The sequence below is a fragment of the Pinus tabuliformis genome, chromosome 8 (assembly GCF_031772625.1).
Source record: "Pinus tabuliformis cultivar Carrire ecotype Pingquan chromosome 8, CPIR1, whole genome shotgun sequence".
Taxonomy (NCBI): domain Eukaryota; kingdom Viridiplantae; phylum Streptophyta; class Pinopsida; order Pinales; family Pinaceae; genus Pinus; species Pinus tabuliformis.
Window position 1 is genome coordinate 2,023,896,345 of NC_142294.1, and position 16,176 is coordinate 2,023,912,520.

General features: G+C 38.5%; 1 protein-coding gene across 1 annotated transcript in view; it reads right to left on the minus strand.

Annotated features, from left to right (window-relative positions):
- LOC149244546 (AP-1 complex subunit gamma-2-like) overlaps positions 1 to 16,176 on the minus strand; it is a 221,621-nt gene that overhangs the window by 175,276 nt on the left and 30,169 nt on the right. The window contains exon 6 of the mRNA XM_089374886.1: positions 1,740 to 1,830. Within this exon, the coding sequence (XP_089231012.1) occupies positions 1,740 to 1,830 (91 nt within the window). The remainder of the gene's footprint in view (positions 1 to 1,739; positions 1,831 to 16,176) is intronic.

The following is a 16,176-nucleotide window of genomic DNA, read 5'->3' on the forward strand; positions in this document are numbered from 1 at the left end:
GTTAATGACATATCATAATAGAATAGATTGAATGCCATCCAAATCAACCTACTCTCCATTAAATTCCACATAAATACAAAATTTAGAATCATTCATCAGGCATTTCTTTGTTTGCAACCACTAATCAACAGCCATGGAATCCATTTTAAGCAAATAGCTGTTGTTACTGGTATTGTTCTCAATGATTTACAGTATATCTGGTATTCCTTTGCAGTCCTGGCAAGATCAATATACCCACAATTTTTAAACCTTTACCTTGCATTTGGCTGCAGCTATCTAGATCAATATTTACACCATGCTAATGTTATATTTAACAATCACATCTCCTTTTCATTGTCACTCACACCTGTCAGATTACCTCCCAGATCCAGAGGAGTAGCCAAAATCTATCCAGAGTTTATTTCGTTTGACCTCAGATGCTAGGGTATATCCCACTGCTACCCCCCACCCCCGCACCCCGGGCTCCTCCCCCCCCCCCGGATGGTTCTAGAGGACTCCAACAGTGAACCAGTGCCCAGTTCATCCCCCTCACCTTCATCCATCAGACCCAGGAGACCTTGACATGATTAGCTTCATCGTCTGATCTCTCTCTCTCACTATTTCTCTCCTGACAGTCTCTTGAGTTGCCCACTCTCTTGGATAAACACTTAGCATATGTATTTTGTATCAACGTACCTTTGTCACAATTATATACATGTGTTTTCAGGCTGTATTACTGTAGGTTTGCTTCTTTCTTTATGTTATTTTAGGCATCCTTTAGGAGCTACGCTTGCAGTCCCACATTGTATTCATGCTCGTTATATTCTCCATTCCCGTTGACCTAAATCTGTGGTCATTCACTGAACATTAGTAAAATTATATCATCTTATCTTATTCCCTTGTGTGTGCAAAGTTTGCAGCGTGATTAGCTTAGATTATGCGTATTCAAAGGCATTTATGTTGTGGTAAATGCCCAAAATATGTATGCAAATCACAAACTTCCTATCAGCAGTATAATGCCTGCAAAACAGAACAATCAACAGTATAATGGTTTTCATAGAACAAAATGTACAGCCTTTAATCAATGAGAACTTTCTGCTCAGCTATAAGACTAAACAAAACTTGGAATTGCATATTCCGAATGCTGATAGCTGCATGGCAACCTATCGGAACTAATTTTGTTGTGTGCTCTGCTGATAGTGACCCACATCACTAGTTATGCTAACATTACGTAGCCAGCCTGTAGTACCCCATGCATGGCAACATTGCAGCACCAGCAAACTAGATTATTCACCCTGAAGGACGTCTACAAGTTTACAGATTCCCAAAAGAAACATCCAAATCATAACTAACCTGCCAAAAGAAACATCCAAATCAAGTGTACAGAAGCAGAATGATCATAAATCCATAAAAAATAGAAATATCCCATTAATCCAAAACTAAAGAAAACTTGGTATTTCATATTCTCAAAGCCTTCATCCACATGAAAATAATTTATTCAACTAACCAACCAGTACTACAATCTCTGTACAGAAGCAAAAGAAATGACCATCAATCCATCATAAATAGAAATTTGCTCTTGAATCAGGAACAAAAAAAGAAAACTTGGTAGTTTGTATTCTGAAATCATCCATCCACATGGAAATAATTTATACTGAATAGTGAAACCATGTACAGCTTTTGCAGTATCTTCTCTTAGTTTGAGTATATAATCTTCATGCACACATAAAAGAAAAAGCATGAATATAAGATCACAACACCTTGACACATTCTACGATGGTTGTTCGATGCCTCTGTACTGCTTGAAAATCTACAGTGATTGCCTTCATTAGCATATTCAGAGCCACGTATCTGAGAAAACAGAAAAGGAGGCAACAAACTGTTATTAATTGATACAACAGCTTAACATTTATATCCCAAGAGAGACGAGAGTGGGTTTCAAGTTAAAATGTTTAATTATAACTGGTGTTTCTAATACCTCCTAATGCTCCTTAATAAAGTCATTTGATATTACTTTAGAAGGATATTTTTAAGAGATAAAGCATGTCCACAACAGACAGATAAATTTAAGATGGCACAAAACCTTTAAGAATAAACATATAACAGCACACAATACTTGTGATAAAAAAATCCAACAGGTATAATCATACTAGAGGAGCGTAAACATAAGGATTGATATTTTTTCTTAAACCATAATATTTCTTATTTTCTCCAATACCTTATATGACATATCTTTCAAATTCCAAAACAATCTATGAGCTCATTCCAAATTCCAAATTGCAGTACACTGCCTCGAGACAAATTTCCAGATAGCACAGAAAACGTGGAGAATAGACATATAACAGCACACGATAATTATTATAGGAGATCCAACAGACATGTTCATACGACTAGAGCGTTAACATAATGATTGATATTTATTTTACATTAAGTTGAACATTAATATCCTCTTATTTTCTCCAATGCTTCATATGACACATCTTTCAAATTCAAAAAAGATTTATGAGCTCATTATGTGCTCCACTGCCCTTCAAATTTGAATGGATCCGTCACTTCTCTACTCTTCTGCCAAATGTAAAATTTAATCAGACATTAGATAACCCTAAAATTTCTCCCACTCTAGTACTTGTAACACCGGAATTAAATTTAAAAATATTATACAATAAACTAAAAAAAAAATCTAAGTCATTAATTTGTTCTGTATTTTGCATTGCTCACTGAATTTGATATGGAATACTGGTTCCTTTCCCTGTACAGTGAGAATGCCAGCGTAAGCTAAAAATTAATAGGAAAAGCCCTAATTCTAATAAAAGAATCAGGTTGTTTCTTCTTTATTTTCTTGGTCCAGTTGGACTAAACAGCACTACAAGTGCTACGAAAAAGTCATGTAAGCAATCTTGGATTACTCAAAGATGCTATATTTTTTTCTTAAACCATAATATTTCCGATTTTCCCCAATACCTTATAGGACACATCTTTCAAATTCCAAAACAATCTATGAGCTCATTATGCAGTACACTGCCTGAGACAAACTTTTAGATAGCACAGAAAACGTGGAAAATAGACATATAACAGCAAACGATAATGATTATTAGAAATCCAACAGACATGTTCATCTAGAGCATAAACATAAGGATTGATATTTTTTTACATTAAGCTGAACATTAATATCCTCTTATTCTCTCCAATGCTTCATATGACACATCTTTCAAACTCAAAAATGATTTATGGGGTCAATATGTACTCCACTGCCCTTCAAATTTGAGTGGATCTGTCGCTTCTCTACTCTTCTGCCAAATGTAAAATTTAATCAGAAATTAGAACACACCTAAAATTTCTCCCACTCTAGTACTTGCAACACCAAAATAAAAATAAAAAATCGAAGACATTAATTTGTTCTGTATTGCATTGCTCACTGAATTTGATATGGAATAATGGTTCCTTTCCCTGTAAAGTGAGAATCCTAGCGTAAACTAAAAATTAATAGGAAAAGCCCTAATTCTAATAAAAGAAAATCAGATTGTTTCTTCTTTATTTTCTTGGTCCAGTTGGAGTAAACAGCACTACAAGTGCTATGAAAAATTCATGTAAGCAATCTTGGATTACTCAAAGATGCTATTGCCCACCATTTTTACTGCAGATACTCCATATCTTTCTCATTTTTTCATTTATACCTGTATCTTTCAATTGATAAAAGGATATGCAAACCAACAGAATAGTCCAGAGGTCAGGATACAAAAGCACTAAATTGCATGTACAGCTGAACAGTTGCAAGTATATCTGTGAGGTAGGAACGGGCAGATAATCAACGTAATGCATGTGTTCGAAAAAAAATTGCCTGTTATAGTTGAGGATGTGCTTCCGTAGCATATCCTCCCTAATGTACTGTTTTGAATCAATCCAACAAATTAATAGTCCCCAAAGTTGTACAAGTGCACTCAGAATTCAGACACACCCTCCAAAATCAATCTGTCAAAATTGTTTAGAAGATGGCAAGATTTCAATCACTTAAACAGACTTCTCGAGCTTAAGTTTGGTGCCACAGCATGTCAGAACCCCAGTTTATGGTAGATTATCAAAAAAATAGAGAACACTTGGCACAGATCACTACATAAAGCATACACCAAAGGAACAGAAAAAACATATTAATGTCCAAGAATGACCAAAACAGGTCAATGGGACTCAAAATTACATCCAACAGAATAGATAAAACCTAGGGCAGAAAATGTTAAAGTAAATTTCAAGATCATAATAATGGTCATTGGGTATTAGACCGGCATTTATAAAGCCATTTTGACTTTAGGTTATATTACAATTTTATATTTTATTACAGTTTAGTGTGTCTCTCAATCTATCCCACATTCATAAAGTGGTTTGACTCAACTAGCATGTAACCCTTGTGAAAATTCCTAAACCGGAATCCCTACTGCAGCAATTGATGATATTTCTCCTATTTGTTAAATTCCTTTAAACAAATTACTTGCAGTTTCCTGCGGCAAACATCGAAATACATACGCTGCAGCCTTCACTTAATTAAATATAGTGCGGAAATAAGAAACTGAGCAAGAAAGAAAATACAACACAATAACACTGTTATTTTTGGACAAATGTCCCCAGAAAAACCCAATGTGAGAAAACCAGTGCAGCAGATCTGAGGGTTTTATTATTATGCAGTAATAAATTTGAGTACAATTCCTTAGATGCTCAACTAGCAATCCGATACAAAGAGAAATTGGACAAAACAAATAGTGAGATGCTCTCACCTTGTCATTGGAAGAATCTGAGTCTGATCACGCTGGACTGGAGCCTCTACGTCCCCTCTGTGTGGCCTCTGCGCAAAACTGCGTAAGCCTCCTGCGGTCTCTGCGTCACCCCTGCTGTGAATCATGTTGCTCCTCCTTCGGACCCTATGTTGGCTAGAAATTCCGAATTTTTGCCTCCCGGTCTCACACCTCGGATCGCAGTTTCTGAAATTTGATTTCCTCAGCAGGAATTTGATCTCCCTCTAAGGCTTGCCCTGCCACTATGTCAAGTCTGTGTGGGCCAACATTTGCCTCTTTGTGGACATCATTCTGCCCTCTCTGCCTTGTACTCTCCGGCCCAGTAAAACTCACTTCTTCCAGATACTATCTCTTCCCCTCACTGCAAAAGATCACTTCAATCACTCCTCTAGCAATTGTTGCGCTGCCCTCTCTAAGAAATTCAATCTTCTTGATCTCTCTCGGCGTTTCTTCCAAATGACCCTCAAGCCTCCTTAAATAATCTTCTCGTTGACATTCAACGGCCGAGATTAGAAGCTAATCAATGGCTAAGATCATTTCTGTTTTATCGTTGTCTTCTTCTGGAAGTTACACCCACAGTTAGAATAATACCCCTTAATTAGTTTAATTTCCTAAGTTTAGACTTAGGGTCCCACTAAAAATAATTAATTATTTTAATAAAACTGTTTCCGGGTGGAATTTCCCAAAACACTTTATGGGTTCTTTGGAATACATGTGCCCAAGCCTCCCTGCAAAATTTAAGACTTAGAGCACATCCGATGCTACCAGAAATCAACAACCCGTACAAGATTGCTTTCACTTCTTGTTTAATCAATGCAATACAAAGAGCTCTTTCTGTCATCTTTGTTTTCTTTATGAGATCAAATTTTGTGTTATAATGACATGGTATCAGAGTTCGTTTAAAACCATGGAATATGTGAGCATCAAGACCTAGGGATTGTTGCCCATAGAGATAGATCAAGGGATTGCCAATGCAACACATCAAAGAGCCAAAAGGGTTTCAAATCAGCAAAAACCATGGATCAATTTGCAAATTTTTAAGGTTAAGACCATATGGACCAAGCCATGAAGCTTTATAACCAATGAACACAATCACCAAAGGAGAATTTCAAGGTACGGATGACCTGCCAAGGAACTTTTTCGGCCACACATGAGGTTCCATACACTGCTTAAGTGGATTACTGCCCCTGGTCTCACATTAATCTCAAATTTATAGTTGGCTATTTCCTTTTCAGGGTTGGGCTGTCAACAATAGCCATGTCAGATTGGTGTCTCTCAAGGTTGCAAAGTAAGCTACATTTTTGGCATCATAAGGACCTCCCCTTGAAGTTGAAGCAGTTGGACATATTCTCTAGGTCTCTCACATATATTATGTCATGTTGGTACTCTAGCAAGGCCTAGTTTCAGAGGCTAGAGCAAATCTTGAGCGCATACTTGTGGTCGAAGCACTAGTGGTGAGAAAGGTCTTCCCTTGGTTCCATAGCATATCTGCAATATGTCGAAAGATGATGGGGGCCTAAGCTTGATTGTTTAAGGCTAGACTTCACATGGTTTATAAGGTTGGGATCACTACCAGTCAGGATAAGATCATCAACATAAAGAACAAGAATGATAAGATACTTGCCCACTTTCTTGGTGTAGACAGTATTGTCAGAATGACACCTAGAAAAGCCATTTTCTAAAAGAAAGTTATCCATTTTGGCATACCAAGCTCGAGGAGCTTGCTTGAGACCATAAAGGGATTTCTTAAGCCGACATACAAGGCTGGAGTCTGTTTGTATAAAGCCAATAGGTTGTTCCATATAGATTTCTTCATGCAAGTACCCATGCAAGAAGGCGGATTTAACATCCATCTGATGGACTTCCCATTTGAAAGAGGCAGCAAGGGAAAGAACAAGGCAGATAGAGTTCATTTTGGCAACAGGGGAGAAGGTTTCAGTATAGTCAATGCCTTCAACTTGTGAAAAACCCTTAGCAACAAGACGAGCTTTATGTTTATCAACTTTCCCATCTGGTCCATACTTGGTTCTGTAAACCCATTTGCATCTAACAAGTTTTCGTCCCTTTGGTAGAGGAACAAGATCCCATGTATCATTTGCCAAAAATGAATGATATTCTTCATTCATAGCTGCTTCCCAATCTGGATGGCCTGAAGCTTCTGCAAAGGTGTCAGGATCATAATTCACTGAAGCTTGAGCCAGTAAAGAAGAGGCTCTATCAAACTGAGAACGTGTACGTCGTTGATCTGTAGGATCACCGACAAGATCACCTGCTGCATCCCGAGTAGCACAGACCCATTTTGGAAGCTGAGGAGCTGAAGGAGGATCCTAAGAAGGTGGGGAAGGATTTTCATCCTCGCTTTCATCATCTGAAGAAGAAATATTTTCAAAAGTAGAAGAGATAGGAAGAGGTGGCACATCCGCCGAACTAGGCTCGCAGGCCGATATATTTTCAGCAAACTTTACATCTCTTCTAATGATAACATTTTTGGACTTAAGTGGAATAAGTCTATATCCTTTGACATCTTCAGAATATCCAACAAAAATACATTTTTCACTCTTAGGTTCTAAAGCTTTATGTTTCTCATCTGGAATATGGGCCCATGCTTCACTTCCAAAAACACGAAAGTGACTTACATCTGGTTTAATTGAGCTCCATGCTTCTTCTGGAGTGATATTCTTTAAAACCTTAGTAGGAGTGCAATTTATTATGTAATTTGCACAGTTAATTGCTTCTGCCCAATAATTAAGACTAAGTCCTTTAGATTGAAGCATACAATTAGCCATTTCCTTTAAGGTGCGATTCTTCCTTTTAGCTACACCATTTTTTTGTGGAGTATATGGAACAGTATGTTGCATTTGAATTCCATGCTCAGTGCAAAAGTTGATGAAGTTGTTTTTAACATATTCTCCGCCATTATCAGATCTTAGCTTAAGAATTTGATGTCCAGATTGTTTTTCAACAAAGGCCTTAAAGGCCAAGAACATGTTAAATACTTCACTCTTGAGTTTTAAGAAGTATACCCAAGTGCGTCTGGAGAAATCATCAATGAAAGTTAAGAAATACTTGTAGCCAGAGAAGGAAACAACTGGAAGTGGACCACATAAATCACTATGCACAAGCTGTAAAGGGGCTGAGTCGTGCCAAGAGGCACGTTTTTCAAAACTGTCCCGATGATGTTTTCCGAGTACACATCCGGAACAAACACCATCTCTGCAAGATACCATTGGAAGACCTGTCACCATATTTTCTTTACATAGATTCTGAAGAGAGCGATAGTTTAAGTGACCAAATCGCTCATGCAAAGTTTGCTCACTTCATCATTATGAGCAACAAATACTGAGGGAAGATTTGATGACCCAAACTTGTGAAACTTATACAACCTTGTAGAATCATCAGCAATGCCAGTAGCTAAAATCTGTCTAGGATCTCTTAGGTCCTTAATTACAACATCGTGAGGTGAAAATTCAACGATTTTACCTTCACCTGAATGAGTTATCTGATATACAAATAGAAGGTTGCAGGATAAGGTTGGAACACATAATACATCATTAAATTGACCATTGTCTATATGAACAGTTCCAGTCCCTACAACACTAAGAGATCTATCATCACCAACATATATATTTTTGGTGTTACAATCATTTAAAGAAGAAAACATGGCTTTGTTTTTGTCCATGTGATAAGAAGCTCCAGAATCAATGAGCCACTCATGAGAATGAGAAGAAGAAGATACATTTAGTGCATAGCCAGACCGAGATGCTTGAAAACCACATGCAGAAAGTGTCATTCCTGAAGATGAAGTTGAAGTTGAAGAGTGCTCCAAATGGATATTATGCTTCTTCATTGCTGCTTCCAAGGCTTCCATCTTCTTAAAGCATTTGGATTCTACGTGGCCATCTCGATTACAAAAGTTGCAATGTCTATCAGTCTTCTTCCCTTTGTTTTTATTTGTCTTATCATTTTGTTGAAATGATTTTTCATTTTGAGGCTGAAATTGCTTAGGACCCTTGTTTGGTTTAGGACCATTCCTTTTAGGATACAACTTCTTAGAATTCTTTGGATTTGGTTGCTGCTGGGCGGCTAACGCTTTCTTCGAAGAGTTTCCAAGATTAAGAAGACCAAGGTGTAAGAGTTTTTCTTGTTCTCTTATTAAAGAATCACAAAAAGAATCAAAGGAAGGGGACTTGTAGTCTTGTCCTTGAGAAATGAAGGCTTCTCTTGTAGAATGGAAGGTGGAAACGAACACAGAGTAGGCTGGTCCCAACTTAGTAAGAATGGAATATATAAGGTTACTATCTTCTTTCTTAACCTTAACACCTTCCAAGAGAAGTCTAAGGGTCTTGAACTTGGACAAAAAATCTTCAATGCAAGAAAAATTATTAGGGTCCAATGTAAGCAACTCATTTTCAAGTTGATGGGCTCTAAGTTCATTTTTAATTCCAAAGACTTTAGTAATCTGTTTCATTGCTTCATCAGGAGCATCAAGTTCTGCAATATGGAATCTAAGATCTGGAGAAATAGACATCCCTATCAACCCACGTGCTTGATCTTGCCTATTTTCCCATTTAGCTACCTTATCTTCATCTTTCAGTTTGGTTTCTTGGCCTGTGGCTATTCTGTAGAGACCTTTACTTCTAAGTAAATCCACAATGTAGGACCACCATTGGAAGTAGTTGGTGCTGTCAAGAATAACTTGGCATGGACTTTCCATTTTAACAGAAACTGAAGCTATAGATGCTGAAACTAAGTGTTCCAATGGAAAGATCTCGAAAAATTAGGCTATTTCAAAAAAAACGGTTCTGAAAACGACTTCCGGATGAAGAAGTTATGGCTTTTTGAAAAAAAATTGATGAAGATGCCGACGAAGTGTGGGAATGTGCGGAAATGAAAAATCCGTCCTCACAAAAAGGAGACTTGAACTCAAGACCTCTACTCTCATAAATTAGCTTTGGACCAAGTGAGCTATACAAAAAGTTTGAGAGAGAGAGAGGGGGGGGTTGAAGCTTTGGGTTGCGTGCTTGCTTTGAGAAAGCTCTTTTTCCCTACAAAACAAAAAAAACACAAAACCCAACACAGACATACAAAAAAAACGAACCTTGCGGCTCGAAGTTAGCTTTAGCCGAAAACTAAATATTTTCCTCAATGTTTCTGATTTTCCGAGATCACACTAAGGCGCAGCGGAAAAGAGCATACGCATGAGAAAAATCCTTCCTTTCTGTTTCTGATTTGCCCAGATCGCACAGAGTCGCGGGGCAAAGAGCATACGCAGAAATGAAAGGTATAGATCCGGTAATAAAAAAAGCTAAATAAACTGAAACCGAAATAAACAGAGAGAAAATAACTGTAAACTGCAAATAAACACTGTATACCTCCAGATCTTAAAAATGACGTAGCTAGGGCTACCGGAAACCTTTTCGTATGAAACGAAAGGGGTTCCTCACTGGAACAGATGCTCCCAACACAATAGAGCAGTCCTCTCGGCCCGAAAGTAGTCAGAAACAGTAGATAGGAAACGGCAGTCGGATGCAGTTCTACCGGCTTCAGATTTGGATCACCAACGGACGCGGCCCTCAAATAGCTCTGATACCATGTAGGAATTTACAGGGTAAGTTTCTCAGACAGAACACCAAAGGGCACCGCTCACACGCAGATCATAGATCAATACACCAGTATTTTGACGTGGTTAAAACCCTCAAAGAGGGAAACAGTCCACGGCCTGAGCCAACGCGGCCACTTCAAGCAATTTATTAATAAAAGAATGAAAAATTTACATAAGCTTCTCTCATGAACGGTTAACCTACAAATGACCCTCCATGCTCTTTAAATAGAGATCATGGACCAATCGGGTGTTAAGCCACGGATCAAGTGTCGGTAATACCGAGGAGAGAATGAACCGTCGGATCACTACATATCGTGACCGTCGGATTGTAAGTTACAAAATGTACATAGTAAAGAAACACACTTTACCTAACTCTATACTAGACCAAGTTATACTTAACTATTTCCTATGTGTCGGAATATCCTAACAATTGTTGTCACATCACAGGGCAGTATTTTGGTAGACAAATGGCTTATGTAGTATTTGGAACGTTTTGCACCTTGGTAGGATTTGCTTGCCATTGGGTGCGTTTAGCACAACATCTTTGCAAAGTTCAAGGGGGCATTTGACTTATGCGGCATTTTTTCCACTTCCCATATCTTTCGAATTATGAGTTTGCTAATCCTCAAGAGCATTTAGTCAACTCAAAACACTACTGTTGAAACGAAACAATTTCTTTCATATCACAAATATCTAAAATAGATGGCATAATATTAAAAAAAAATAAAAAAATCCATTTTTAAATTAAAATATTACATTGAATAAAATACGATAGATGATGATAGAATGATGATATTACAATGAGCCCCATATATATACCTAAACGGGTGTCTTTTCACCAAAAGTCATGTCCTTTAGTTAAGACATGTCCTTTCATTAATATATATATATGCTTATTACATTGTCTTCCCCTTTAGAAATGCTTTGTCTTCAAAGCATATTTGTGGAAAAACTTATCATTTGTTTTGGCTTGTGATGCCATCTCATTTTTTTGGCTTGAGATCCAATCTGACAATTCTCTGTTCTTATAGCTATAGTGGCTAACAATAAAAGATGATATGATCTTCCAAACATTAAGAAAATTGTCTTATTGTGAAAGGGTCAAACCACTCTAATTCAATTTTCTGCAAAACTATGTGGTAATGGCTTCTATGATTAGCTTGTTGAATAATACAATGGCTTTTATAATTTGGATGATGGTAAGGCATCCTTGTATCTTGCATCTTAATTTTGGAATCCTTGCCCTTTGATAATTTTGATTATATGTTATTTGATAAGATTTCATTTGTATCTATATTGGTTTCTTTTTGCAGAGTCTAAGTTTTTACAACCGTTGACTTCTCTATTTCCACATAATCAATCATTGTATCTTTATTTATCAGTGATTCTTAGCTATTAAGTTGCTTTAGTGTTTCTTGTTGCAACTTCTTTTCATTCTTAAGCTTCTTAATTTGTGCAAGTGGGTTTTGGTTATGAATCTTTTGGGCTAAGAGTTCTTCATTTACTCATTTATCAACTTTTTCCATGTTTTGATTGTCTATTTCCTCATCTATTAGCCTTCCAATTTGTTCAAACAATCTCTGATTAAGGTTCCATAAGTGAGAATTTTCTTCATTTGCTTCTCATAGGTTCTTCTTGAATTCCTTCTCTTGTTCTAACTTTTTAATACACTACTTTGTTACATTTGTCTTCTTGATTTGTGCAAGTGATTTTTGACTATGGCCTTTTTGTACCTTGTACTTTTTTCTCACAAAGTCACTTTAAAAACATAAATTCACTTTAATATAGTAAAGTACCATGTCCTTTTTGTACCACATAAAGTGACTAAAAAGTCACATGATTTTAGTAACTCATAAAGTCACACTAAAAAGTGGGATCACATGTTTGCCTAGGCCAAAGTCAAAAAGCACTAGTAAACACCTCCTTGGTACCTAAGCCACCTGACACAGGGATTTGGGATTTGACGGATACGGAGATTCGAGTGTCGGATACGGACACGTTGACCCCCCGAAATAGGACACATTTGGATATGTTATATATTATTTTATTGATATATATATATATATATATATATAATTAGATATTTCTTACACAAATTCTCATTCATGATACAAATTCGTTGATTCAAACATAGATCTTCATCTAGATGTAAGTTTTACAAAGTAACATTATGCATACAAAATTACAAATACAATTGTGACATAAATGATAAATGATAAATTATAAATTTATAATACATATTCAATTCATCAATGATCCAACAGGAGAAAGACAAGATGGTAAGATAAAGATATTGTGGTTTTATCACTAAGCCATCAAAATCAAAATGTGTTATTGTTTACATAGGTAGTGCAATGCCAATGGCAAATAGAAATAGCAAATACAAAACAACTACAACTTCAAGTCTACAAGTATACAAGCCTCAAGGCAGTAGGTAGCTCATGATTCATGAGTCATCAATCCTCATAGTCATCATCAAAATCAGCGTCACTATCCTCATCATCATGGTCACCACTGCTCTCCTTTGCTGCATCTTCCTCCTCTGTATCCAAAGTCATCTCTGCATCCGCTGGCGTGGATGACCCCCCCTATAGTATCACCATCATCAAATCTGACAGGCTCTAACACTTACTTGTTGCTTGAATCTCCTTCAAAATGCTCCCACACCCTTTGTTCTTTGCTCTCAAACACCCACAACAAACTAAACAAGTGAATGTGCAAATAGAATGGGGCAATATGCCTTTAAAACGCTGCACACATTCTTGATTTCCGGATTCGTGTCTGAAAATCAAGACACGTTTTGGACTCTAAGTGTCTTGATCGAACACGACGTGTCCCGATTTTCGGACACAAATCCGCCCGAATCACATCCGATTCGTTGGATTTGGAACACGTGGGGCCTGGGGGAGGAATCCGATTTCCAAGCCTGGTACCTTTTTCAACACTCCCTCTTATCGAGGAAGGTGTTTCTCACCACTCCCATCTTGTTCCTGAAATAGATATGCTTGCCCCTTGGCAATGACTTGGTGAGAATATATGCAACCTAATCATTAGTAGAAATGTACTCAAGCTTCACTCCTCTTCTTTGAACACAATCCCGGATGAAGTGGTACTTGATCTCAATATGCTTTGACCAGTCACGAAATATCGGATTCTCTGTGAGTTTACTACAACTCTGATTATCACACTACATCGTAGTTGGTCTCAACGTCTTACCAAATAAGCCACACAACATCTTGTGAAGCCAAATGACCTCGCAACTGACCTGACTAGTTGCAATGTACTTAGCCTCTATGGAACTCAATGCCACTGATCTCTGCTTCATGTTGAACGCGACACCACTATCAAACCAACATGAAACAGCATCAGGATGTACTTTTCCTATAACTAGCACAACCTGTCAACCTAACTCCATCCCCCCCCTAGATATAGGTCAATCCACAGTCCATTGTGCCCTGTAGACTGTAACACATGTTTTGTAGCCACCTAGTGCACCCTCTTGTGCCCCATCATAAATTGACTCAACATGTTGATTGTGCAATAGATATTTGGCCTAATGTTGACCAAATACATCAACGAACTGATCAGCGGAAGATATAAAGTGGGATCTACCAACTTGGAATCAAAAGCATCTAGCTTCTTCTAGTTCATAATCATCAGAGTGGCCATCAGTCTGCAATCATCCATACAAAATCTCCTCAATATGTCTCTAAGGGCGAAGATATGTAGTCCTAGATTAATCATGTCAAACTCTGAAGGTAGATCTCTCTTGCGATGCTCTATGAGTCTCTCCTCTCCTGTAATAAACAAATCATCCACATACAGGACTAGAACGAGTGGATCCTCGCCAACCATAATTGAATATAGGTTTGGATCTCCATCACTCTTCTAGAAACCCATTTGTTGCAAGTAGGCATCAATCCTTTCGTACCATGCTCTCAGTGCTTGCTTCAAACCGTATAGGGTTTTCTTAAGCCTACACACATGAGACTCTCTCCCATCCACCTCAAAGCCCTGCGGTTGCTTAATGCAAACCTCCTCCTATATGACTCCATTGAGAAAGGCAACCTTCACATCCCTCTGGTGAATCTTCCAACCCACTTTTGTTGCTATGAAGATCACTACGAGGTGTATCAAACCACTGGTGCGACGGTCTCCTCATAATCAACCCCCTCCACCTGTGAGAAACCTCGTGCCACAAATCGAGCTTTAAACTTCTCCATGTTGCCATATGCATCATGTTTGATCTTGTAAATCCACCTGGAAGTCACCACTAACTTCCCCTTGGGTCTTGGCACTATCTCCCACACATCATTCTTCATGATGGAAGCATAATCCTCCACCATGGCATCCCTCCAAATCAACTAACTCGTTGCCTCCTCGTATCTAGATAGTTCAGTCTCCACAACACAAACCACATAGCCACTCAACCTCTCTGGTGATCTACTCTCCCTAACTGACCACTTGGGTTTCCCCACTAACTCCACAACTTCCTACAAGGTATCACAAAGCCATCTTGGCTTCCTCTTCCCTAAAGTAGCCTCCTGAACTGGTGTGGGAATCTCCTCCCTTGGAGCCTTTGATGAGGAAGCCCGTATACTCTGTGGTGAACCTGTACTTTGGGAACCTGTGCCCTACGATCTTGAACTTTGTGATCCTATCAGCCCCGAAGTCAGTGATCATCTTGACCTCAGTGAACCTGTAGATCCTGAAACCTGTGGTGTGCTCCCTTGTTGAGGAGTCAGTTGCTCTACATGATCAGCCTCTCATGACCTCCTCAAGGCCTCTCCTCCTCAAACATCACATCTCGTCTCAAAACAACTTTCTTCTTGGCAGGAATATATATGTGATAGGCCTTGGAAGTCTAGTTGTAACCCACAAAGATGCCATTCTCTGCAGTGGGTTCCAGCTTTATTCTCTTCTCCTCAGGGACATTTGAATAAGTAAGGCACCCAAAAATCCTAATGTGCCCAATCTCAGGTTTCTTCATAGAAGAAGCCTCATCGGAAGTCTTACTCCCGAACATTATGGGGACAATTGTTTTGCAGATACATTGCAGTGTTACAAGCCTCAGCCACAAAAAGAAAGGTAGCCTTTGATCATGCAACATGGCTCTCACTACCCCCACTATGGCCTTTGCCACCCCATTTTGTTGGGAGTTATATGGCATTGTATACTCTCTCTTGATGCCCACTCTCCTACAAAACTCCATCTCACTGGAGGTATACTCGTCGGGTATACTCGCCCCCATTGTTTGTCCTCGAGACCTTGATCTTCTTCCCTGTTTGGTTCTCCAAAAGAGCCTTAAACTCTTGGAACCTCTTGAAGACCTAATCCTTGGTCTTCATACAGAAACTCCAAGTCTTCTTGGAGTAGTCATCAATGAAAGTAACAGTGCCATATCCACTCAATGATATAGAAGACATAGCAACACATACATCAAAGTGTATCAAATCAAGGATACTTGCTACCCTGTTATCACTTCTCAAGAAAGGAGCCCTGGTGTACTTTCCCAAAGCACACCCCCTGCACACATCTCCCTCAGCATCTTGAATGCTCCATGGTGCAAGTGGGTCGTCCTCCTGAATCATTGTGGTTGGTCGTAGCCACTAAGGCTCTGGTAGGCTAAAACATCAATCTGTAAAGTCTCCCACTATGGACTCCAATCACTCTACCAAGTGATATTGGATCCCTTGGGATACATGAGCACCTGTCCATCTCGGAACACCATTGCATATCCCCTCTTCTCAATATTAGAAACTGAAATCAGATACTTCCTCAACCCTGGAACATAAAGGTAACAAAACCTCTGTC